This window comes from Elgaria multicarinata, chromosome 11, assembly GCF_023053635.1.
Source record: "Elgaria multicarinata webbii isolate HBS135686 ecotype San Diego chromosome 11, rElgMul1.1.pri, whole genome shotgun sequence".
In the NCBI taxonomy this organism is placed as follows: Eukaryota; Metazoa; Chordata; class Lepidosauria; order Squamata; family Anguidae; genus Elgaria; species Elgaria multicarinata.
Genome location: NC_086181.1, coordinates 41,539,076 through 41,564,653, shown reverse-complemented (window position 1 = coordinate 41,564,653; position 25,578 = coordinate 41,539,076). Strand labels below are relative to the sequence as shown.

At 42.3% G+C, this 25,578-nt stretch overlaps 1 protein-coding gene across 1 annotated transcript; it reads right to left on the bottom strand.

Annotated features, from left to right (window-relative positions):
- Positions 1-569: 569 nt before the first annotated feature.
- LOC134405904 (vomeronasal type-2 receptor 26-like) lies at positions 570-10,860 on the bottom strand. The gene is made up of 6 exons (XM_063137154.1): positions 10,706-10,860; positions 9,027-9,318; positions 7,742-8,611; positions 6,931-7,158; positions 6,574-6,700; positions 570-1,471 (listed from the first exon to the last, which is right to left on the bottom strand). The coding sequence occupies exons 1-6, from the start codon at positions 10,858-10,860 to the stop codon at positions 570-572; spliced, it is 2,574 nt and encodes an 857-aa protein (XP_062993224.1).
- Between the last annotated feature and the right edge of the window lie 14,718 nt (positions 10,861-25,578).

The window sequence follows — 25,578 nt, the reverse complement described above, 5'->3', positions numbered from 1 at the left end:
TCATATAATTTTCATTTTATATCAAATGTACTTTGGGCAGCAGAAAGTAAGAGCATCCTGATCATGCTTGTACGGAAACATTAAGATGTTACGTGTTGCTTAGCAACCTGTATCAGCTGAAGCCTGTACGGAAACATATCTAAGCAATATATATATATGAGATTTGATACAATATGGAGACAGCAGAGGAAGGAACATCAAGTTTGGTTATTGATTTTGTGGTGGCCATCAGGAAAGTTGAATGAAGACATACTCTGGGAGAGGAAGAGTAATATTGATAGTTGGACTCAGCTGACACAGCTGTTGGTCCAAGTTGGGTCTCCTTGGAAACAGCTGCTGAGTTAATCCATTCTGGGAAAGGAGGAGTGAAAGAACATTTGTCTGAAGCGAGGCTAACATGAAAGGTCTCAATGTCCTACTTCTAAGCCCTCTGGTGATAGACATAGATGATAGGTGAATTCTGTAACATGAGTTGAACACGGTTGTCTGATATCTTTTAAAATTACCCCCACTGCCTCAATGCATTGGACACCAGGGAAGTAATATATTGAACTGTAAAGTTTGATGCTCTAATTCTTTCTCCCCATTATCAGTTCCCTGTTGTTCAGCTCAGGCTTGAAGAGAAGAATGTAACATTTTGGAGAGAAGATACAGCCTAACAACCCGGCACTAGAAGCTAAGATAGAGAAGATCTCCACTGCGACCATGTATTTGCCCTTGGTGCTCAGGTAGGCTGGAAAAAATGACAACCAAACACTGCAGAACATCAGCATACTAAAGGTGATAAATTTGGATTCATTAAAGGTGTCTGGCAAATTCCTAGCTAAGAAAGCCACGGAAAAACTGATGATGGAGAGTAGTGCCATGTAGCCTAGGACAAGATAAAACATGATGGCAGAACCTACATGACATTGCACAGTGATTTCTTCAGGGACTGACTGCATGTCTAAATCCAGGAATGGGGGAGAGGTTGTGAGCCACACAACACAAATGCCAACTTGAATGAGGGAGCAAGAAAGAATAATGGAGGTGGCCAGTCTTTTTCCCACCCACTTCCTCATGGTAGACCCTGGCTTGTTGGCCATGAAAGCTACAACCACAGTGATGGTTTTGGCCAACACACATGAAACAGCCACTGAGAAGATCAAACCAAAAACTGGTTGTTGAAGAAGGCAAGTCAGTTTCTCAGGCTTTCCGAGGAACAACAAAGAAGAGAGGAAGCAAAGCAGGAGAGAGACGAGGAGAGTGTAAGTGAGGCCCCGATTGTTGGCTTTGACTATGGGGGTATCCCTGTGCTTAATAAAGGTGTGCAGCACCAAGATTGTGATCAAGGAAAAAGAAACAGCAATGGAAGCTAAACTTTTCCCTAAGGGTTCTTCAAAGGACAGGAAGCTTATGACTTTTGGGATGCATTCAGCTTGGTCTTTGTTTGGATATAGATGTTCTGGGCATTCAGAGCAGTCATCAGGGCCTGAAAAAGAAAGAAATGGGTTCTCATCTGAATGCTGAGTTATGTGAACTGAGTTATGTGAACCCTTTCCACCACTAACTTCATTTGATTTTATCACTTCTTCTGCAGAGAACTATCTTATGGTTTCAAATTCTGAGTTTGTCTTGTCCGTAGTTACTTTGGTATACTAGAGGGATACTCCCAAATCCCAAAAGTTTTTACAGTACATGCACATGGTGGGAGTGTTGGGAGAAACAAGTATTGTGGTACAAATTCCTCCGCAGCTCGCAAATAAATGCAAGCGTGAGTTTTGAATCTTCAATGCAGTTTATTTAGAGAAGTTCTTTAAAAACAAAACAACCAGGCTTGTAGCAGCAAATTATAACAAAGCAATTGTCTCACCATAAATCAAAGTAAGCATAACAGCTTTACGGTTCTCCTTGACAAAAGTTGGCTTTGCATCAAAACAGCATACTCCTTCCTCTGGCAGCAGCAGCAGCTTACGCCATACCCTCAAACCTCCACTGGCTGACTGCATATTACTGTGAAAGAGTGAGCTTTTTACTCCCTTCATTCAAACACCAACAGGTGTACTGAGCTTGCAAGTCTTTGCCAATAATCTGCCTTAATTACTGTTAAGGTTAACACGAAAACCTGACATCCCCCTGCTTTTTGTGTACACTGATACAGTAATTACTTCATTTAATACAATTGCAAGTATTTTGTCAACTTCTGATGTTGTTCCTTACTTATCGGTTTAGACAACAAATCCGCAGGAATGTCTTTTCCAGCTAAATATTGAACTTGCAATAAACCATTTCTTATACATTCTTTTGCATGACACAATTTGATTTGCAAATATTTCGTTCTTTGCTTACAACTATCAGTTTTTAAGATAGAAATACTTGATTGATTGTCTTGATAAACAATAACAGGTTTTGGTACATCAATCTCAGCATCCTTTAACAATTGTAATAACCATTTAATGTTTACAATTGCATAGTTAAAAGCATTCAGTTCTGCTTCACAAGAACTTAATGAGGCTGTAGACTGTTTTTTACAGGACCAATCAAATAAACTGTTATTTAACATGTAACAAACTCCAGATGTACTTTTTCTATCATATCATCTCCAAAACTAGCATCAGCATGAATTTCTAAACCTCCAGTGCATTCCTTTGTGAACTTCAACCTGTAGTTCAAAGTGCCCTTTAAATAACGTGCTATTCGCTTCATAGCTTTCCAAGTATGTTCTGTGGGTTTAGCAGTTTGCCTACTCAATAAATTTACACTCACAGAAATATCTGGTCGGGTAGCATTGGCAATAAAACTTAGTTGCCCTAGTATACTTCTGTACAAGGTAGCATTTTCAAAATGTTTACTTTGACCATCTGCTTGGAAATTCTGCACCATTGGAGTATCGACAGAATTAGCATTCTGCAAATTAAGTTTGTCAATAACATCCCTTATTTTCTTTGATTGATGCAAATAAATATTGGCCTCTTGGTCTTTTTCTACTTCTAAAGAAAGAGAATTAGTTACATTACCTAAGTCTTTTAACTCAAATTGTTCTTTTAAATTCTGTACAAACCTGCTGTCAAGAAGTTCCATGAAAGGTTGTTTTTTAACTAACCTCCAGGTTTTATTCTTATCTAGTGAATTTAATTCAGTTTGTATGGCTTGAAGCCAAGGTTTAGCATTTTCTTCAGACAGTTTCTGTACATCTTTATAACTTTGTGGTTCATAAATGGCTCTACCAGCAAATTCATCAGAGTATCTCACAGGAGGTATACCTTTGGTAGAACGTTCTGACTTACGCACTACAACATGCTCATCCTTAGAACTATCAGCATCACTATCCTTTTCCACTGTGTCCCTAGTATGCAATGGTTTCTTATCTTCTGCATCACTCCCTGATTCTTCTGATTGTTTTAAACTGTCCCTTTCATTACTGCTATCCTCACTTTCATCACTATCACCACTATCATTACTTTCTGTTTCACTTTCGTCAACAGGAGTGGATTGGAAAATTCCAACTCGTTCCCAATTAACATTATACTCAACACTTCTTGTTAATCTTATATTTTGAGTATTTGTCATTAGCACTCTATATGACCCTTTTTCATAACCAAGAAATATTCCATGTTGACCTTTTTCTTGTAACTTCTGACTTTGTGGTGTATGCACCCACATGTCAGATCCAAAAATCTTAAAATGACTCACAGAAGGTTTTTTGTTGTACAATTTTTGATAAGGAGTGCACTCTATTACTGAACTTATGCTTCTATTACGCACATAGTTAAAACAGTTCAGTGCCTCTGCCCAGAACTCATCTCCTAAGTTGGCATCGTGCAGAAGTGTTTTTAACCCCTGCAACAGGGTTTGGTTCATTCTCTCACATAAACCGTTTTGCCATGGAGAACGTGGGGAGGCAATCATGTGCTCTATCCCCTGCTGTGAAAGAAAACTTTCAAATTCTGCAGAGCAGAATTCTCCACCTTTGTCAGTAAAAAAACAGGTGACCTGGGTATTATGCTTATTATTAACCCAAGCACAAAATAATTTAAACTTTTCAAAGGCCTCATTTTTCTTCTGAAGCATATATACAAAAGAATATCTCGTATATTGATCTATGAGGACCATAAAGTAATTTGCTCCACCTCTGGAAACCTTAAGGGGTCCAACAAGATCTCCATGAACCATCTGAAATGGTTTTTCAGCTTTTCTATTTGTCATTTTTCCCTTAGGGGCTTGCTTAACCTTATGCTTTGCACAAGATACACATTTCATATGGTACTTACAACTTTTCAGTTTCATCCCTTCTACTATAGGCTGCATTTTGGATACCGCTTTAAAATTTAAATGACCAAACAGCCTGTGATAAGAGTGAATACAATTATCATGTAATTGAGTATTTGACTTTGATTTCAAAGTTTTAACCTCACAACACTGACTATCGTTCTCCTCTTTTTCATTCCAGTATGATAAGAGAAACAGCCCATTTCTCTTTTTAGCATACAAGACCACTTTTTTGTTTTTTTATCAATTCACATTTGAACTTTGAGAATTTAACAACAACATTTTGCTCAGTTAATTGTGACACACTCAATAAATTTTCAGATAACTCAGGAGCATATAGTACGTTCTTAATTGAGGCATTTAGGCTTTTAAGGAACACAGTTCCAAGCCCTTTGCTCTCAATTACTTCCCCATTGGCAAGATGGCTATTCCCCTTTTGTTTAGTTAAACCTGTAAACAAACTCTTATCTTTGCACATATTGTGGGTAGCACCACTGTCTATAACAAAATGGTCCCACCTTTTCTTTGAAGTGGACACAGCAACAAGCGCTTTAACTTGTCGCTTAAACCCCCTTGCTGTTTTCCTTGTCCTTGTTTATTCCATTTTTTACAATTTCTACGTAGATGCCCCATCTCTCCACAAGAAAAACAACGACGTACTTTTAGTGCCGCTATCTTCTCACTCTCAGCAGTTTAATTACCCCTGCTGTTTGATATGTGCTTTTGGGAAGTTGCAACTGCATCATTACACCTGGAAGCCACACGCCTATCTACTTCAGCCATGAGCCTCGCTTGAATAAGTTCAAGAGTCAGCTGTGCTGGGGGCAAAGCAGCTAATTGAGCAGCGATACTTTCATAACTTTCATTTAAACTGCTCCATACAACGTAGCAGAATTGCAAGTCAGGAATTTCTACTTCACGTCGTAATAACTCATCTCGAAGCGACCTTAAATTCCTCAGAGGTTTAGCTAGGTCACCATCTGGAGCAAGTTCAGCCCGATACATTTGTTTGAAATACACGATGGTCGACCCGGTTCCACGACGAAGATGAATTGTTTCTAATGCTGTCCACATTAGTTTCGCAGTTTGTTTTTCAATGGATATTAACCAATTGTTGGTCTGAAACAGCCAAAATAATTAGAGCCTTTGCTTTGGCGTCATCATTACTCCATGCCTGCGTAACAGGAGCGGGAGGATCTTCTGCTATGACTCTCCAACTTTTTCTTTCACCAGAAATGCCTCCATCCGATAACACCAAATAGAAAAATTGGAGTCATCAAGCTGAGGGAAATAAAAGCTGCTGTCTTTATGTTCCGCCATTGAGCCTTGCGTGAACAGCCAGCCAATAAGCAATTAAACAGTAGCCAGAAGAGCAGCCAAATGTCCAGCACTCACATTGTTTAAACAAACTCACTCTGCCGTCCTGAAGCCTCTCTGGTACTGCATCCAAGGTTCCAGAAATCTTCTCCTGGGACTGCATTAAAGTTCAAAATTCTTCTCCTGGGCCCATAACCAGATGTTGGGAGAAACAAGTATTGTTGTACAAATTCCTCCACAGCTCACAAATAAATGCAAGCGTGAGTTTTGAATCTTCAATGCAGTTTATTTAGAGAAGTTCTTTAAAAACAAAACAACCAGGCTTGTAGCAGCAAATTATAACAAAGCAATTGTCTCACCATAAATCAAAGTAAGCATAACAGCTTTACGTTTCTCCTTGACAAAAGTTGGCTTTGCATCAAAACAGCATACTCCTTTCCCTGGCAGCGGCAGCAGCTTACGCCATACCCTCAAACCTCCACTGGCTGACTGCATATTGCTGTGAAAGAGTGAGCTTTTTACTCCCTTCATTCAAACACCAACAGGTGTGCTGAGCTTGCAAGTCTTTGCCAATAATCTGACTTAATTACTGTTAAGGTTAACACGAAAACCTGACAGGGAGTTCCCTCTTCCAGTGTGTTGAAGGACATTAATCTTAGGGCTCAACTACACCAAGCAGCATAGTCCACTATGAAAGCAGTATGAACATGGTATATGAAAGGCAGGAGCCACACTACTGCTTTATAGTGTCATTGAAGTGCACTGACAACTGTTGGGGCCCATGACACATCTACACCAAGCAGGATATAACACTGCGAAAGTGGTCTGAATGCGGTATATGGTATGTGTCATGGCAATAGTTCTCAGTGCACTTCAATACCACTATGAAGAATTAGTATGGCTTCTGCTTTTTATACACTGCTTTCATACCGCTTTCATAGTGGGATATCCTGCTGGGTGTAGATGAGCCCTTAGTTACTGTTATACATGGTGCATCATATCACCTACTAGTTTGATTTGAAATCTTCCCTTTTGGACATGGATTACAATCGTAACAGCAAAACTTCTTCCCTTCCACCTTTGTCTTCCGATATCCAGGTTGGCAGGAATCTCTACAGACAGAAATTGGCAGGATCTGTATTTAAAGATGTACAGGAATTATGATGAGAGTGTACAATAGGTGTCAGCTGGTATACAAATAAACTGGTGATCATTTGGAATGGACGAGTGCAGATAATAGTGAATGCAACAGTCAACCAGAATTTTCCAGATCATTTGAGCAATCCAGTCGTGAAAGTGATATTTCTTATTTCTGACTCATAATGATGTCCCCACCAAGAACATTTAGTATCATAAAATCCACACCTGATTATAGCCCCTGTGCCAAACAATCATGTCCTTATTAATGGTGAATTCTTCTCCTTCAAGACCATTGGGAACAACCCATCCAATTTTAACTTTAAGGAAGGAGCTGTTTGGAAATGTAACCAAGTTTGTAATATCAAATCCCCCTTGCATTTCCCTGTTATCATTCAAAGATATTTTTTCTCCAGCGGAGTTGTTAAATGGAAAGTGTTGAAGAAATTGGTGGAGCTAGTTGAGAGGGAAAGAGGGAGAGAGAGAGAAAATATTGTTTGCTTAATATAAAAAAATAATCAAAACATCTTAACCTGTTAATATGGAGAACAATCAAGACTTTGCCCATTGCTAGATGAGGAGCTAGCGCGGTATGAGGCCCAGTGTCCCTCATAGAATCATAGAATCATAGAATAGCAGAGTTGGAAGGGGCCTACAAGGCCATCGAGTCCAACCCCCTGCCCAGCAATCCAGCCTATCAAGATCACTTTGAAGTTTGTTTCTGTCTTCCAGGGTATTAGCTATCCCATCCAATTTTGTGTCATCTGCAAATTTGATCAGCGTTCCCTGCACCTCCTCATCCAAATCATTAATAAAAATGTTGAAGAGCACTGGGCCCAGGACTGAGCCCTATGGCCTAAGTCTACTCTAAGGATAACTAGGGCTGAATTCCACCCATTCTTTTATGCACAAATATCCACTCTGAAAAAATGATTTTTTAATTTTCTTATTTTGTAGGTTGCAATCACAGAATACACTGAACACAGCACGGATAATGTATGTGACCCCATTCACCAATTATTTGGGAAACAAGTGTTACCTGCCAAGGTTGCAGATTCTTTAGTTCAACACTTTTGGCACCCACCATTCCTCTGTGGTTGGCCCGAGATGAGCAAAGGGCATGTAAAGCATGTGCTACAGCATAAGCTGCATTATAAATACTGTAGCTGTGGCCGGTCATGGGCATTTCAAAAGCATGCGCAGGGAGGTTCTCCAGCCTCTCCTCCCCAGTGCATCTTCCAGAGACCTTGTAAGGTACCAGGGGATCTGGGAAAGAACAGTCAAATGCTTGTTCCCAGAACAGCTCCAGAAAGTCATCTGCTTTTGACCAATCAGGTTTTAGCATCTGAAGAAACTTCTCAAACCCAAAAAGTTCATTTGAGTGAATCTTGAAGTATATGGCACCTTGGAACACTTGCAAATTGGAATCCCGGCTTACATCTGCTAGTATAAAATCAATCTGGGCTGTTATAATCCATACCTTTCCAACAAATATATTTTCCTTATGTTCAGGAATTTCTATTTCATATAAATGATAATACATATGCATTAAGGTATATATTTCACCATAGATGACAAATATTTTAGATTTCCCAAAATTGATAAGCCTATAATAATTATTGGCTATAAAATCTGCTATAGTTGGTTTAACGTTAATATTTCCTCGGGCAGGGATTGGTATTGTGAAGTCTGAACAGATTCCATTCTCGGAAAGCAATGGCTCAAAGTCCTGCAGGAAACGTTCTCCTTGATCATCATCCACCACAAAGAGCCCAACCCACGTCCATCCGAAATACTTAAACAAGCGGATAATTCCCTTATACTGGTGGAATTCACTTGGAACCATGCGGTAAAAAGAGGGGAACTGCATCATTTCACTCTCTGCTTGGGCATATGAGCCATAGGTGAGCTGAAAGAATTGTCATCATCAGCATCATCAGCATCAGCAGCAGCTTCACAACCACCATCACCATCTGTGCTACTAGTATGCTATAATATGAGCAAAATAATAAATTCATCAAATATTATTGAAGCCACAATCAGACTGGGGATAAGTGAGAAACATGAATTCATCCAGAATATTAGGTCCCATTTAAAAACAACAACTCTTAGTTATTTTTTTTAATGAAATATATATGCATCTCTAGGGCATACTAAGAATGAGATCGTAGATTCCTGACTCTTATCCTTAAAAAAGTGGTGGGAGCAAAGTGTCAGTGGTGAAGGGCAGTTGTCCTTCCCAGTTCTACCTCTCTCCCATTTGCTGCCCCAACTGCTCCCATTGCTAGCCTGTAGAGATGTTGACCCCCAAGAAAAGGTCTTACCTGTGGAATCTTGTAGATATTTAATAGTTTTGCCATGTGTAGTGAGGCATCAAAGGCAAGTGCCCCAATGATGGCTATTAGTTTTTTGTTGGCATCACATTCATAGTTGGGGACAAATCTGTGGGATTTGAAGAGAAGGTCCAGGGTGGTACGATAGGTCATCTGAGCATCGTTGTAGCTGTCATAGATGTGGAATCCAAGTGTGACATTCGGTAAGATCTTGGGATTCTTATTGATCTCATTGACAGCAAAATCCAAGGCCAAGATGTGCTGGTAGAACTTTGTCACCACCCTGCAAATCAAGACAAACAGCCTTTCATTGGAGAATTCTACTACACAAAAATTCTAATTGTATTTCTGCTTGGGCCTGATGGGTGTTGGAATCCAGCAACATTTGGAATGACACAGCTCCTCCACCCATGCTTCAGCATCTGTGCATTAAATCCATGCTGCACATGACAATAATGCTGGTGTTCACGTTCCAGTTTGCCTTTAACTATGAAATCAGGCCACCATACATTTTTTTAAAAAAAACCAAAATCATTGCTAATTTTAAGAACACATTACGAGAGCAAGTTAAGAAGTAATTTTCAGTTAAGAAAGGATTATGAGAAAAAAATGTGAGATTGTGGGAAAGGAGTGCAGAAAATTTAATTTGATGAAATGGTATTTATTATTATTATTATTATTATTATTATTATTATTATTATTATCAATTACATTTATATACCACCCCATAGCCGAAGCTCTCTGGACAGTTTACAAAAGTTAAAAACAGTGAACAATTGGAAAAAGGAAGTACAGAGCTATACAAGAGGGGGAAAGGTGTAGAAGTTAACCAGGTGAGAAAAAGTTCCGGATTTGTGTACATAACCGAAAAGAGAATATTGGGGAATCAAGGAAAAGGCATAGTAAGCAATGTAATGTCTAGGAGGCATTAACTTCTACCATTTAAATGCCTAGAAGGTGTTCCATTTCTAATACAGATAACTACATGTGGAGTATTGAGTGGCTCACGTTTTCTACATGTTATCACATCACTGACAGATGAGTATATGTGGTCTATTGCTCCCAAATGGAACATCACATTCTTTGGCTGTAAGATTCATCATTTAGAGAAAGACGTTGGACCTCCAGTTAAACGTATCCTCACCTCGCAGTTGGACAGCTCCAGATCAGAGATCCAGGCAGCCAGACCCCCTAATCCAGGATATTGTAAGCTTTAAGAATCTCAAGCAGAACATTCTGATCTATTCCCACCCAATTGTTCCCTCCCCGCCCCCTGCCGCAGGTGATCCTCATCATTGTCCCTGTTCAGATGAAACACGAAGCCATAGTGATTAAGCACTGTGTAGTTCTGACATCTACACTGATGAGTATTTTTATACAATTTTTGGCTGCTGCTTTATTTATTTTTAGATTTTTATGTTTTCTTGCTTGTTAGACTTAACCTGATTATTATTATTATTTTTAAAAAGTAAAAACTTTTTCTTCTTCTAATTCTTCAAATTTCAATATAGTTTGTAATGTCTGCAAGTGGTGACACACACCCTGAGGAATTATTTCATTTAGACGGAGAATGTATAAGCATATATGTCAAGTGTCGATCCTTTAAATGAAATTGGTATTTAGTGTTTGAGGTTTATGATCTGGCCATGTGGAGGAGGAGAAATTCTTACATTCTGAATTCAGAGAACTCCTGCCAAGGACATTCCTTGAAATTAAATGCTGGGGAAAAGGTACAAATCTGAGAAACCATCCCACCGATAATGAAGTCCCCTGACTGATATGACTCAAATGCAAGAGGGGCAGGATCAATAGTGAGACAATTCATTGTATCGACTTCACACACCAAATGGAGAAGTAGCAGCAACAACAGTAACACTGGAAATCCACTATTTTGATGCCAAGCCTTCTCTCTGGATGCAAACCGTCCTGCATCCATCTTCAGTTTATGCTTGGATTCAGGAGGCTACCTTGGCTGGCACCAGATTTTGCCAATGTACTATGTAGTTGGAGACTTCTCTGCCTTCTCTATAGTAGCAACATGGTTACAAATGCCAACAGAGATTAGAAGCCTGGCCTAGAAAAGGGGGAGGAAAAGCAACCATTGGAGATCAAAGTGACAGAGCCCTGCCTGCCTCTTGCCCTCCATGGCACACGTGGAGGGCTATTTGTAACATGTTTCATGACAGTTTTCAGCTTTCTAAAAACCCATTGGACCTGGGGAAAACAAATTACAGTGGTTTCAGTAATGACAGGGAAGATAATCATTTCTTTTCTCTGAGTGGCAACATGGTTCACAAACATGTTTTTTTCAATTCTGAGAAAAGTTTGATTTGCTCATTAGTGGGACAAAAAACAGATGGGTTTAACGTATCAGTCATGAGGAAAGAGCAGAAGTTATTTCTGGCCATCAGATGAAGTCATCAGCTTGGTGTAATGTTTCCTGGTGAAATGAAGCCCACACTGCAGCTCCATTTAAAAAAAAAAAAAAGTTGTAATCAAATAGGGGTGTGCACGAACCCCCCCCCCGATCCGCTTCTCTTCCAGATTCACAACTTCCGGATTGGGTCCACTCCGCTCCGCCTATGGTCTGCTCCGCATCGCTGCGAAGCTCCGGATCCGGATCGGAGCTCCGCTGTCCCCCTCCATAGCCTTGCATTGAAATCCAAAAAAGCCTACAACTTTTTTTCTGTTAATGTTAGAAACCTCAAACTAGGCACCATGATAGCTTATCCATGTATACACATGCATGCCAAGCCTCAAGCAAATCCAAGCATCCCCTGGTTTTTGGGGAATTTTTGAATATCTTTCACCCCATTTGCAGACATGGGATTTACTCCTACAATTTGACAGATAAAAACTTCAAAGCAGGCACCCTCACAGTTGCCATCTAGATCCACGTTCGTGGCATGTTTCAAGTAAATCCCATCATCCCCTGACTTTTGGCAGGGGTTTAACCTCTAAAGCATCACCCCAATTCACACCCCTTTCGATATCTCTGTCAATTTTCATGTTAGAAATGTCAAATTAAGCACTGTGACACCTAATGCATGTTTACACATGAATGCCAAGCCTCAAGCAAATCCAAGGCTCCCCTGATTTTGGGGGGATTTTTGAAAATTGGACACCCCATTTTCAGACATGGGATTTACTCTGACATTTTGACAGATACAAAATTTGAAGTGGGCACCCTCACAGATGCCATCTAGATCCACATTCATGGCACGTTTCAAGCAAATCCCATCACCCCTGATTTTTGGAGGGGTTTCACCTTTTAACTCAACCCAATTCAAGTCCCATGCTAGAACTCTGTCAATTTTCAAAGAGTACTTATCAATGGAACCTTCTCAAACTGGGGAGAGGCAACGAGTGGGGTACCACAGGGCTCAGTCCTGGGCCCATTGCTCTTCAACACTGTTATTAATGAGGTGCAGGGAACGCTTTTCAAATTTGCAGATAACACAAAATTGGGTGGGATAGCTAATACCCTGGAAGACAGAAACAAACTTCAAAGTGATCTTGATAGTCTTGATAGTGCTGGGCTGAAAACAACAGGATGAAATTTAATAGGGATAAATGCCAAGTTCTACATTTAGGAAATAGAAACCAAAGGCACAGTTACAAGATGGGGGATACTTGGCTCAGCAATACTACAAATGAGAAGGGTCTTGGAATTGTTGTAGATTGCAAGCTGAATATGAGCCAACAGTGCGATATGGCTGCAAGAAAGGCCAATGCAATTTTGGGCTGCATTAATAGAAGTATAGCTTCCAAATCCCGTGAGGTACTGGTTCCTCTCTATTCGGCCCTGGTTACGCCTCATCTAGAGTATTGTGTCCAGTTCTGTGCTCCACAATTCAAGAAGGACGCAGACAAGCTGGAGCGTGTTCAAAGGAGGGCAACCAGGATGATCAGGGGTCTGGAAACAAAGCTCTATGAAGACAGACTGAAACAACGGAGCATGTTTAGCCTGGAGAAGAGAAGATTGAGGGGAGACATGATGGCACTCTTCAAATACTTAAAAGGTTGTCACACAGAGGACAGCCAGGATCTCTTCTCGATCCTCCCAGAGTGCAGGACATGGAATAACAGGGTCAAGTTAAAGAAGCCAGATTCCAGCTGGACATCAGGAAAAACTTCCTGACTGTTAGAGCAGTACGACAATGGAATCAGTTACCTAGGGAAGTTGTGGGATCTCCCACACTAAAGGCATTCAAGAGGCAGCTGGACAAGCATCTGTCAGGGATGCTTTAGGGTGGATTCCTTCATTGAGCAGGGGGTTGGACTCAATGGCCTTGTTGGCCCCTTCCAACTCTGCTATTCTATGATTCTATGATTCTTTTTTCATTTGTATGAACATTTTGTAAATATTTTCTCCAATGTATGCAGCAGTTTTGAATGTCTTGGAATGCACATTTATTTTAGTCATAGAACACAAGAGGAAAGAAAATCCAAGAGTGAATCTGCTATCCTACCACGGGATAATGTGGTTGGGCTTTTTATACTGGTTGTGTTTTTTATACTGTATTTTGTAATTGTGCTTTTAACCTGTTGGTTGTTTTATTGTGGTTTTAATTTTTGTGAACTGCCCGGAGAGCTTCAGCTATTGGGCGGTATAAAAATGTAATAAATAAATAAATAAATAACCACATAGCTCATTCCACCATAAAATCATAGAATAGTAGAGTTGGAAGGGGCCTATAAGGTCATCAAGTCCAACCCCCTGCTCAATACAGGAATTTACATTAAAGCATACTTGACAGATGGCTGTCCAGCTACAACTTGAATGCCTTTAATGTGGGAGAGCCCACGACCTCCCTAGCTAATTGGTTCCATTATTGTACTGCTCTAACAGTCAGGAAGTTTTTTCTGATGTCCAGCTAGACATCATATCTTTCAGCCCTGTGTTCCAACCTATCAAGGCCACTTTGAAGTTTGTTTCTGTCTTCTAAGTTATTAGCTATCCACCAATTTCCAGTTTTTCTTGCCACTGTTGCCTTTTTTAATATGTTGAGACTTGGGAATTTGAAACTCCCTGCACAAGGCTGTCTCATCTCTGCCAGGTGTTTCCATGTAGTTATGATAAGATCAAGGTCTCATAGTCTTGATGTTATGATAAGATCAAGGTCTTGATGTTATGATAAGATCAAAATTTCCCCTGCTATAGCTAGGGAGTGTCTTCAAATTATCCATGAGGCATAGAAAGCGATAACAATTCCAGAACTTCATTTTGGCCACACTTGCCCATGAAACCCAGAAAAAAGTGGATTAAAGCCATGGTGATTAAGCCAGAAAGCCAGGCCATGTTCAGAAGACACCTTAAACCATGGTTTTAACTATGGTGAATAAAGCAAAAAAGCCTCTTTCACTTTGGTTAAAGCTGTGGTTTAAGGTGTCTTCTGAACACAGCCTGGCTTTCTAGCTTAATCGCCATGTTTAAAGACATGGTTTAAGGTGTCTTCTGAACAGGCCCAGTGCATGTTGCTTTCCTTCCCATTTGTGCTTCTAGTCATAGATCTAGGCCTTAGCTAGACCTACCTGACAGTCCGTGATGGAGGGGTGAAGATCTCGTGATGGTTTTATCACAAGATACCCCTCTGTTTACACGTGGCACGCGTCACCCTCAGACGGACAGGCATGTTGCCCACCATTTTCTTTTCTTTTCTTAAAGAGGCAGCAGCACACAAACACTCATGCGCAAAAGTTTGTGGGTTTTTTTTTTAAAATCCCCGCTTCCCCCACCCGAATGGGCAAAGTGCTCCTGAGGATCTCTGTGCCTCATGCGCGGGTCACAGCTCCTCGCGAGTAACTACAAGGAGCTGTGACAAACCGTGGCACCGAACCACTTGTTCTGTTGCCTCAGGCTTAGCCCAAGGCTGAAGAAAAACATGGCCTAAAGGGGAGGGTGAAATCCCGGAGCAAGGGAGGGATGATCCCTCCCTGATCCTGGGATCCCCTGTGTGTCATGTGGATGCACAGGGATGATCCTGGGGATGGGCCAGGGATTTCACCCAGTCTAGCTATGGCCCTAGTTTCTGATGCTTTTAAATAAACAGCTTTTATAAAATTCTAATGGTGATTTTTATTGAAGTACATGGAATTCTTTTAGAGCTTCCCCCCCCCATTTGTATAACAGCTTGATAGTGTGTCTAACTAGTTTCAAAGAGGCTACACATGAATAAGATGGTTTATCTGGGATAGTAGATAGATACTACTATCTCTTAGTAGTAGTTCCATTGCCTCAGTTCCTTAGACACCACAGAAGTAATGCATTGATTGGGAAGAGTGACGGTTATTATTTTCTCCTTATGAGCTGCTCCCTGTTGTTCAACTCAGGATTGAAGAGATTAATATAACATTTGGGGGGAAAGATACAGCCCAACAACTCAGCACTAGAAGCTAAGATAGAGAAGATCTCCTCAGCTACTATGTATGTTCCATTGGTACTCAAGGAGGTTGGAACAAAAGTCAACCAAACACTCCAAAAACCAGCATGCTGAAGGAGACAAACTTGGATTCATTAAAAGCAACTGGCAAATTTCTAGCTAAAAAAAGCCCTTTCCTTTGTGGTGTGTAAAGAGGTCACATACCCCTCTGGAGAGGGGATCCTGGTTCCACCTGGAGTCCATATCCCAATACTACTGATTAGTGCTTCGCCAAAAATTCTCCCACATATTTTTGACCATTCTCATTCAATTGGGCGATATAGAGGTGCAATAAAATAAATAAATAAATAAATAAATAAATAAATAAATTTGATGTAAAATTGCTTTCAAAAAGTAATTGAAAGAAGAAATATTTTGGAGAAATTCTCTTGAGTTTGGTTTGGGGTTCTAGTACTTTCTTGACTTATGAAATGGCTGAGGAGTGTGAATAGTTGTTTTTTCTTTCTTTGTACAATTATCTCTTTGATAGCCTGTAGCCTCCTTGGCTTCCCACATTTCCCACACAGGGGAGGAGGTCATGAATTTATCCCTCTCTAGGGACTTTTATGATCAAGAAGTGCAGGTAGTCTTGGAGACTGCAGAGCAATGTATAGAAAGAAAAAATACAGACAGTACCCTCAGCCAGCTCATGTTGATTAGGTAAGGTAAAAAAATATATATGCCACCAACACACATTCAAAGTAAATTATATAAAAATAAATAAATAAATTCTGGCTACAGGGAGGGATGGAGGGAGGGTGGGAGCCAGAAAGCAAAAGTGGTTTATCCCTGGGTCGCCATGGGGTCAAACCTGTTCATGTAGGTGATACACAGGGGATCCAGTGCTCAGGCAGAAGTGAACCCTGGGTGATCCCAGGATAAACCTTAGGTCTAGCTTTGGCCTGGGTTGCTGGTGTACTTTGCCTTTATAAGCATTGCCCCACCCATACCTCATGCTGCACACATGCTGAGCATGCGTGCAACATATATTCCCCTTCCTTTCCCACCGGCACATGCTGGTAGGTTGGGCTTGGCAGCCCCTGCATTGGAGACAAGATGTAGCCAGAGTTTCCTTTTGGAAATGTAACATTAGGACAACCCTGGGGAAGGTGCTACACCCTGAAGAATGACAAAAAGAGCTCAACAGAATTTCAGTCAAGCAGTTTAAAAACCAAGTTAGGAGAATAGAAAATGCCTATCACGTTTCTTGTTTCTCTATTTTAATTGGGATGACTCTGAGAAGGACCAAACTTCCGGCTTTTGTTCACAGGCAGTACTCCTGTACATTTGATAAGAGAAGTTGATCTTCATGTTTTTGTCCTTATAAGCTGCTCCCTGGTGTTCATCTCAGGCTTCAAGCGAATAATGTAACATTTTGGAGGAAAGATACAGCCTAACAACCCAGCACTAGAAGCTAAGATAGTGAAGATCTCCACAGCTACGATGTATTTGCCCTTGGTGCTCAGGTAGGTTGGAACAAAAGACAGCCAAACACTGCAGAACATCGGCATACTATGGGTGATACATTTGGATTCATTAAAGGTAGGGCTATGCACGGACCCCCCGATCTGCTCTGGATCCCGAACCGCAACTTCCAGATCGAGTCTGCTCTACCATGCACCAATCCGCCTATGGTCTGCTCCGCTCCGCGGTGGGGCTCTGGATCTGGATCGGAGCTCTGCGTTTCCCCCCCCCCATAGACTTGCACTGAAAATCAAATGCTTGTAAGTTTTTTACTTTTAATGTTAGAAACCTCAAAATCAGCACCACAAGAGCTTATACATGCATCCACATTCATGGCCAGTTTGAAGCAAATCTGAGCATCCAGTGATTTGTGGCAAATATGTAAATACCCCCACCCCATTTTCAGAAATGCAAGTATCTCTTTCATTTTTCAATATACAAATTTGAAAATGGGCACTATTATTTATTTATTTATTTATTTATTTATTTATTTATTTTAGAGTATTTTTATCCCGCCCCTCAGCCAAAAGGCTCTTGGAGCGGCTGACAATTTATCAATAAAGAAGACAGTCCCTGCCATCAGGCTTACATTCTAAAAAAGACACAAAGCACAAGGAAAAAGGGATGGGGAGGGAAGAAGGAAACTATCTCAGGTTCCACCTAGATACACGTTCTTGCCAAGTTTCAAGGAAATCCAACCATGTCCTGATTTTTAGCGATTAAAAAAAAACTTTTTAACCCTCCACCCTAACCCCAATTAACAAACCTTTCTACATCTCCATCACTTTTAACGTTATAGAAACCTCAAAACTGGCACCGTGAGAGCTTATCCATGTATCCACATTCATGGCCAGTTTGAAGCAAATCCAAGCATCCAGTGATTTTTTGGAGAATATGTAAAAATCCCCCACCCCATTTTCAGAAATGTATCTATCTCAGGGACATTCTAAAACATAGGACAGTACTTGCCCATGGGGAAACCATACTTGCCCATAGGAATTCATTGCAAAGTGCCTGCCCATAGGGAAACAGGACAATTCCCACCTATAGAGTGCTATGGGCAAGCGCTTTGCAATGGATCCCTATGGGCAAGTACTGTCCTTTGTTTTAGTACATCCCTTTATCTCATGGATTTTGTAAGCTGCAGACAGCTAAATGGGCTTCTAAATAAATAGATGCCTCTTCATGGCCATTTGAAAGGAAATCCCGACATGCCATGAATTGTAGGGAATATTTAAAGATAAACCTAAATAAGAATCTTCAACACTTCAAAAATTAAGAAGGAACTTCAACAGGGTGAGCGCAGCAGCAATGCAGCTGCCTTTTCATCCCCAGGAAGGACTAATGCCCTGAGTCAAAGCAAGACACCCACAAACCAGCCCTGTGAGGTTGGCACAGAAGAGGAGAGGCAGCAGCAGGTGGCAGCTATGCCCTGGCCTGAAACACTGGGAGCAAGCATACAAGAGGCTTGTGGGGTGACCCACACAGCCCATCTACATCTCCCAGGCACCAGGAGGGCAGAGTGGCAGGCAGAGAGGTGACACACACACACACACACACACACACGATATGCCATAGATCCATGGGGAAGTAAGTCCCAGGCAGCAGATCCCAATACTCCACAATGACAGCACCCAGGCGGAGGTAGGAAAGCAAGCATGCAGCAGACAATTCTGGGGGCACAAGTAAGTGAGCCAAGGATTGTTTCCACTTTCCAAGCCATCAAAGCCAGTTAAGCAAACCAGCCCTGTGAGGTGAGAATAGCACAGAGAGATCCCTTTTGCATCCCATAACTAATAGCAGACATTTCTGGTGGCACAAGGAAGTGAGCCAAGGATTGTTTCAAAGCCAGTAATGCAAACCATCCCTGTGAGGCGGGAGCAGCACAGAGAGATGCCTTTCCTTTTGCATCCCATAACTAGGAGGCTAGGAGGATAAGAGTAAAGCTTTGTGATCCTTGCTTCAGAGTTGATTGACTGCACTGTGATCATAGCCATTATTAAACAATGGCTGTCTGTCTGCCTGCCTGCCTGCCTGCCTTCCCCCCGAGGTGCTGCTGTGGTGGGGCTGACTCCCCCATAGATCTATGGCATATCTCTGCCTGCCTCTCTGCCCACCTGGTGCCTGGGAGCTGCACTACATGATGGGCTTTGTGGTTTGTACCCACCAGCCTCTGGCATGCTTGCTCCCAGTCCTACTCCTCTGTGCCCACCTCGCAGGGTTGGTTTGCAATGCATTACTGCTGGCTTAGAAAGAAACAAACAATCCTTGCCTCACTTCCTTGTGCCCCCAGAAATGTCTGCTGCCTGGCTGCCTGGCTGCCTTCCCTCTCTCCTTCTCCTGGGAGCTGCACTACATGATGGGCTTTGTAGTTCGTGCCCACCAGCCTCCAGCATGCTTGCTGCCAGTCCCCCTCCTCTGTGCCCGCCTCGCAGGGATGGTTTGTGTGTGTGTTGCTTTGAATCATGGGATAAGTCCTTCCTGCGCTCACTTAGACTTTTTGACGTTCCAAATAAATTTTTCAAGTGTGGAAGAAGGGTTTAAGGTAATCTTCTCCCCAATTCATATTTAGGGCTATCTGCTCCCCAATTCATGGCATGTTGGGATTTCCTTTGAAATGGCTCCATTGAGCTGCCTGCAGCTTTACATCCCTGAGATATTGGGGTGTCCGATATTCAAAAATTCCCCAAAAATCAGGGGATGCTTGGATTTGCTTGAGGCTTGGCATGCATGTGTATACATGCATCAGGTGTCGTGGTGTCTAATTTGACATTTCTAACATGAAAATTGACAGAGATACCGAAAGGGGTGTGAATTGGGGTTAGGGGTGATGCGTTATTTTTATTTATTTATTTATTTATTTATTTATTACATTTTTATACCGACCAATAGCCAAAGCTCTCTGGGCGGTTCACAAAAGTTAAAACCATCATAAAACAAACAACATGTTAAAAGCACAATTACAAAATACAGTATAAAAAGCACAACCAGGATAAAACTACATAGCAAAATTGATATAAGATTAAAATACAGAGTTAGAACAGTAGAATTTAAATTTAAGTTAAAATTAAGTGTTACAATATCGAGAGAATAAAAAGGTCTTCAGCTGGCGATGAAAGCAGTACAGTGTAGGCGCCAGGCAGACCTCTCTGGGGAGCTCATTCCACAACTGGGGTGCCACAGCATAGAAAGCCCTCCTTCTAGTTCCCACCTGCCACACTTTCTTTGGCAGGGGCTCACAGAGAAGGGCCCCTGTAGATCATCTTTAGGTCCGGGCAGGTACATATGGGAGGAGGCATTCCTTCAGATAACCTGGCCCCAAGCCATTTAAGGCTTTAAATGTTAATACCAGCACTATGAATCGAGCCTGGACTTGGACTGGCAGTCAATGAAGCTGGAAAAGGACTGGCGTAATGTGGCCTCGTCGGCCAGTCCCTGTTAGTAAATGTGCTGCCCTGCTATGTTGAAGTTTCTGGACCATTTTCAAAGGCAGCCCCATGTACAACACATTGCAGTAATCCAAACGAGAGGTTATCAGAGCATGGATAACTGTAGCTAGGCTACCTCTGTCCAGATAAGGGAGTAGTTGGTATATTATTATTATTATTATTATTATTATTATTATTATTATTATTATTATTATTATTATTTTATATAGCACCATCAATGTACATCAACCTAAGCTGATAAAAGGTGCTCTTTGCCACTGAGTTCACCTGTGCCTCAAGTGACAGTTCTGGAGCCAAGAGCACCCCCAAAGTATGGACCCGATCCTTTAGGGAGAGTGCAACCCCATCCAGGACAGGGCAAACATCACCTCGCCGGACAGATGAACCACACACTAACAGTACCTCCGTCTTGTCTGGATTGAGTCTCAGTTTGTTAGCCCTCATCCAGTCCATTACCTTGCCCAGGCACTTGTTCAGAACAGTCACTGCCTCACCTGGGTTTGATGAAAAGGAAATGTTTTAGCTGGGTATCATCCACATATTGATGACACCTCAGTCCGCATCTCCGGATAACCTCCCCCAGCGTCTTCATGTATATGTTAAACAGCATAGGGGATAAGATAGAGCCCTGTGGAACCCCAGGGTTTAGGAGCTACGGCACAGAGTAATAATCCCCCAGCACCACCTTCTGGAATCGGCCATTCAAGTAGGAGCGGAACCACTGCAACGCAGTACCTCCAACTCCCAGTTCAGACAACCTATCCAGAAGGATACCATGGTCGATGGTATCGAAGGCTGCTGAGAGGTCCAGGAGAACCAACAGGGTCGCACTCCCCCTGTCTCTCTCCCGGCAGAGGTCATCCCACAGGGCGACCAAGGCAGTTTCCGTTCCAAAACCAGGCCTGAAACCTGATTGAAATAGATCTAGATAATCTGTTTCATTCAAGAGTGACTGGAGTTGTCCTGCAACCACCTGCTCAAACACCTTGGCCAGGAAAGGGATATTAGCCACCGGCCTGTCGTTGTTAACGTCCTCCGGGTCCAGATTAGGCTTCTTCAGTTAGAGGTTAAAGCCCCGCCAAAAATCAGGGGATGATGTGATTTGCTTGAAACTTGCCATGAATGTGGATCTAGATGGCATCTGTGAGGGCGCCTGCTTCCAAGTTTTTATCTGTCCAAATGTTGGAGTAAATCCCATGTCTTAAAATGGGGTGTCTGATTTTCAAAAATTCCCCGAAAATCAGGGGATGTTTGAATTTCCTTGAGGCTTGGCATGCATGTGTATAAATGGATATGCTATCATGCTGCTGAGCTTGAGGTTTCTTACGTTAACAGGAAAAAAGTTGTAGGCTGTTTTGGATTTCAATGCAAGTCTGGGGGGGGGAATCTGGAAGAGAAGCGGATTGGTGGGTTCGTGCACACCACTAGTGGGTACCTTGCAGTGGTGCATTGCCTATTAGTTATTTTACTTAGTATATGATTTAAGGTTGTGCATGTGAATTTACTGGGGCTACTGCTTCAAAACACTGAAAAAAGTCCAATCAAAAGACAGGGTCACTGCAATTTATATAGAAAATCCAACACAGCTGTAGAATTATACAAAAGGCTTGCATTTATAATTATTACAGAAATAAATTGTCAGATTCAGAACATATGCTTGATATTTGATATGTGAAGGCTATACAATTATGCAAATGAAAGGAAAGTTTTGAATTCCTACACTTCAGAAGGACACTATTATGACATACCAGAAGGGAAGAATGAAAACTAGGGATGTGCTCCGCTCCGATTAGGAGCGTAGAAGCAGTAGCGGATTGGCCTGCTCTGCCTTACCCAGAGGCGGAGTAGGAGCGGACCGTGGACCCCCTAGAAGCAAGGCGAAGAGAAGCGACCATTTTTCGGAGCTCCGAGTTCAGGCGGAGCGCTCCGGTCGCCATCTTGAAAACATTTCACCATAGGATTGCATTGCGGCAAATAATCGCGCATAACTACGTTGTTTTTGAAGCTATCTCTCTGGAAATTCTTGTGCTCAGAGAGTCGTGGATGGGGGTCATTTTGAGACCACTCTCACCTCTCTGCGTTGTCCGTGTTGCGTGCTATATTTTTTTGAAAATCGGGTCAACCGCGCGGCTCAAACTGCGTTTCGGCTTTTCGCCCATAGGATTGCATTAAGGGAAAAAATCGGGGATAACTGGGGGGGGGTTTAAGCTATCGTTCTGAAAATTCTTGTGCACAGAGAGTCGTGGATGGGGGTCATTTTGAGACTACTCTCAACTTTCTGCGTGCTGTGGTTCACGTGCAATGTTTTTGTGAAAATCGGGTCAACCGCACGGCTCAAACTGCGTTTCGGCTTTTCGCCCATAGGATTGCATTGAGGGAAAGAATCGGGGATAACTGGGGGGGGGGGGTTCAAGCTATCATTCTGAAAATTCTTGTGCACAGAGAGTCGTGGATGGGGGTCATTTTGAGACCACTCTCAACTTTCTGCATCGTACGGGTCGCGGGCTAGAAGTTTTTAAAAAATCGGCGGGAAAAATACCTTTTTCAAAGGGCTGAGGGGCAGAGTCAGCTCCCGGTCATGATGATCCCAAAGTTGGAGGAGGGCATAGGCAAAACAGGTAACTTGGGATTCTGGGAAACTTCTCTTTCTTCATCTGAACGGGCTTTTCCCCGTGTTTTTTAACACAGTAGCCCCACCAAATGCACAAACACAACCTGAAATCATATACTAAGCCAAGAATAAGAGATAGAAACACAGCACTGCTCCCCACCCTAACCTTGGTGAACAACTGAATCTATGTGGTGCAAGGGGATGAGCTCCCCTAGGGCATCTCATCGTGGACGTGCCCCCACTCTCTCCTGCACTGGAAGGCCATAGAGCCTGTCTTGAACTGGCAGCTACTTCCCCCTCCCCCGGGCACGTCCCCCTATTGCTTGTAAAAGACAGATATAGCCTTTTTAAAAAAATTCTTCTTGCTGTTTACTGAGCAACACTGCTGCTTTTAATTCCACCCCTCCTTTGTTTATTGATTGATTTATTCCATTTTATATGCATTACTGGCTTATCCTTGGCTCACTTCCTTATGCCCCCAGAAATGCCAGCTGCATGCCAGCCTGCCTTCCCTCCCTCCTCCCCTGCCCACCTCGCAGGGATGTTGTGTGTGGGGTGCCCGATTTTCAAAAATTTGCCAAAAATCAGGGGATGATGGGATTGCTTTGAAACTTGGCATGCGTGTGTATATCCCCATGAGGTGTCATGGTGCCAAACATGAGGTTTCTAACTTGAACAGAAAAAAAGTTGTATAATTTTTTAGCTTTCAATGCAAGCCTATGGGGGGGGGGGAAACGGAGCTCCGGATCCGGATCCGGATCCGGAGCTCCGGGCGGAGCGGAGCGGAAGTGGGCGGAGCGGGGGCGGGGCGGAGCGGCCCGATCCGGAAAATGGCGGATCTGCAAGTGAAGCGGAGCGGGGGGTCCGTGCACACCCCTAATGAAAACCATTTATGAATTATGATAGGGCTGATTTTGCTATGGAGGAGGAATGTTTCCAATACTTTTAAAGGAATATATCTTACTGAACATTTACTGTGGTGCCCCCCCTCTCTCCCCCCAGAGCTGTTTCCACCCTATCTATACCAGCTGGCTCAATTCCAGTGTCAACACATTTTAATGAGACATTGTACTGTTTCCTGAAATAGGGATGGGTGAATTTGTTATCTTTGGCTTCTCTTCCGTTTTGATTGATTTTTAATCAAAACTATTGTTTCATCAAATTATGAAAAAAAATGTTCATTTTGATAAATTCTTATCTAAAAATAAACTGGAAACATGCATACACATCTGTTCCAGCTCATACGGTTGATATAAAATGAAAATTATATGATACACTAGCTGCACCCAGCGTAACATACGCCGTTGTAGCATATCTTAACAATGCTGCCCCTCGCCTGACTCCTCCGGACTTTCCAAGGTAAACCTCAACCCTTTCTGCCTCTTCGCTCCCCCCCACCATGAAGGGGGCAGCACCATGGTCCAGAGCATGAGCAAGGCACGGCTGGGCCTGGGGCTATCAGGAGGCAAGCAGCCTCCCACCCAGCCACCAAGGGCCCTGGCCATGCCTCACTCATACTCTGGAACATGGTGCTGCCCACTTCATGGGGTTGGGGAGTGAAGAGGCAGAAAGGGGGGAGGTTTACCTTGGAAATCCCGGAGAAGTCGGGTGAGGGGCAGCTTTGTTAAGATATGCTACAACGGCGTATGTTACGCCGTGAGCAGCTAGTGTATCATATAATTTTCATTTTATATCAAATGTATTTTGAGCAGCAGAAAGTAAGAGCATCCTGATCATGCTTGTACAGAAGCATTAAGATATTACGTGTTGTTACTGTTGCTTAGCAACCTGTATCAGCTGAAGCCTGTACGGAAACATACCTAAGTGACAAAATGGAGACAGCAGAGGAAGGAACATCAAGTTTGGTTATTGATTTTGTGGTGGCCATCAGGAATGGTGAATGAAGACATAGTTCTGGGAGAGGACGAGTAATATTGATAGTTGGACTCAGCTGACACAGCTGTTGGTCCAAGTTGGGTCTCCTTGGAAACAGCTGCTGAGTTAATCCATTCTGGGAAAGGAGGAGTGAAAGAACATTTGTCTGAAGTGAGGCTAACATGAAAGGTCTCAATTATCGTGGTAATTGCTTACCCAAAAAATTTAGCAGAGTGCGGATAGCAGCAGCAGCGTGGAGCTGGAAATGGTTTCAGCTTGGAGTTAAGAACAAAAAAGAAGCACTCACGGTCTTTGGTCAGTAAGAAACTTTACTGACACTAAATAAATTCCTTACAGAATAAATGGTCATATATACAGTCCTTTCACCAACAGTACAGCAACGTAGCAGCAGTAATAAATCATCAGTAAGATCACATCAGCAGTATAACAGCAGTCTGATAATGTCATAGCAGTAAGAAGCCTTACAACATGGACTTCTTAAATACACTTTTCTCCTTGGCCCAATTAACCAATAGTCTCTTCATCTTGTACTTCTCGTACTGCACGTAGGCCAGGGAAGAATCTGCTTCATACTGGACTTCTCCTGGCAGAGACAATCTGGCCAAGGACATCTTTTTAACTCTTTAGAGTCCTTTTCCTTCTGTGGGTAAAAACCTAACCCCAACACCCTTTCATTTTTAACTACAGAAAAAATACAATTT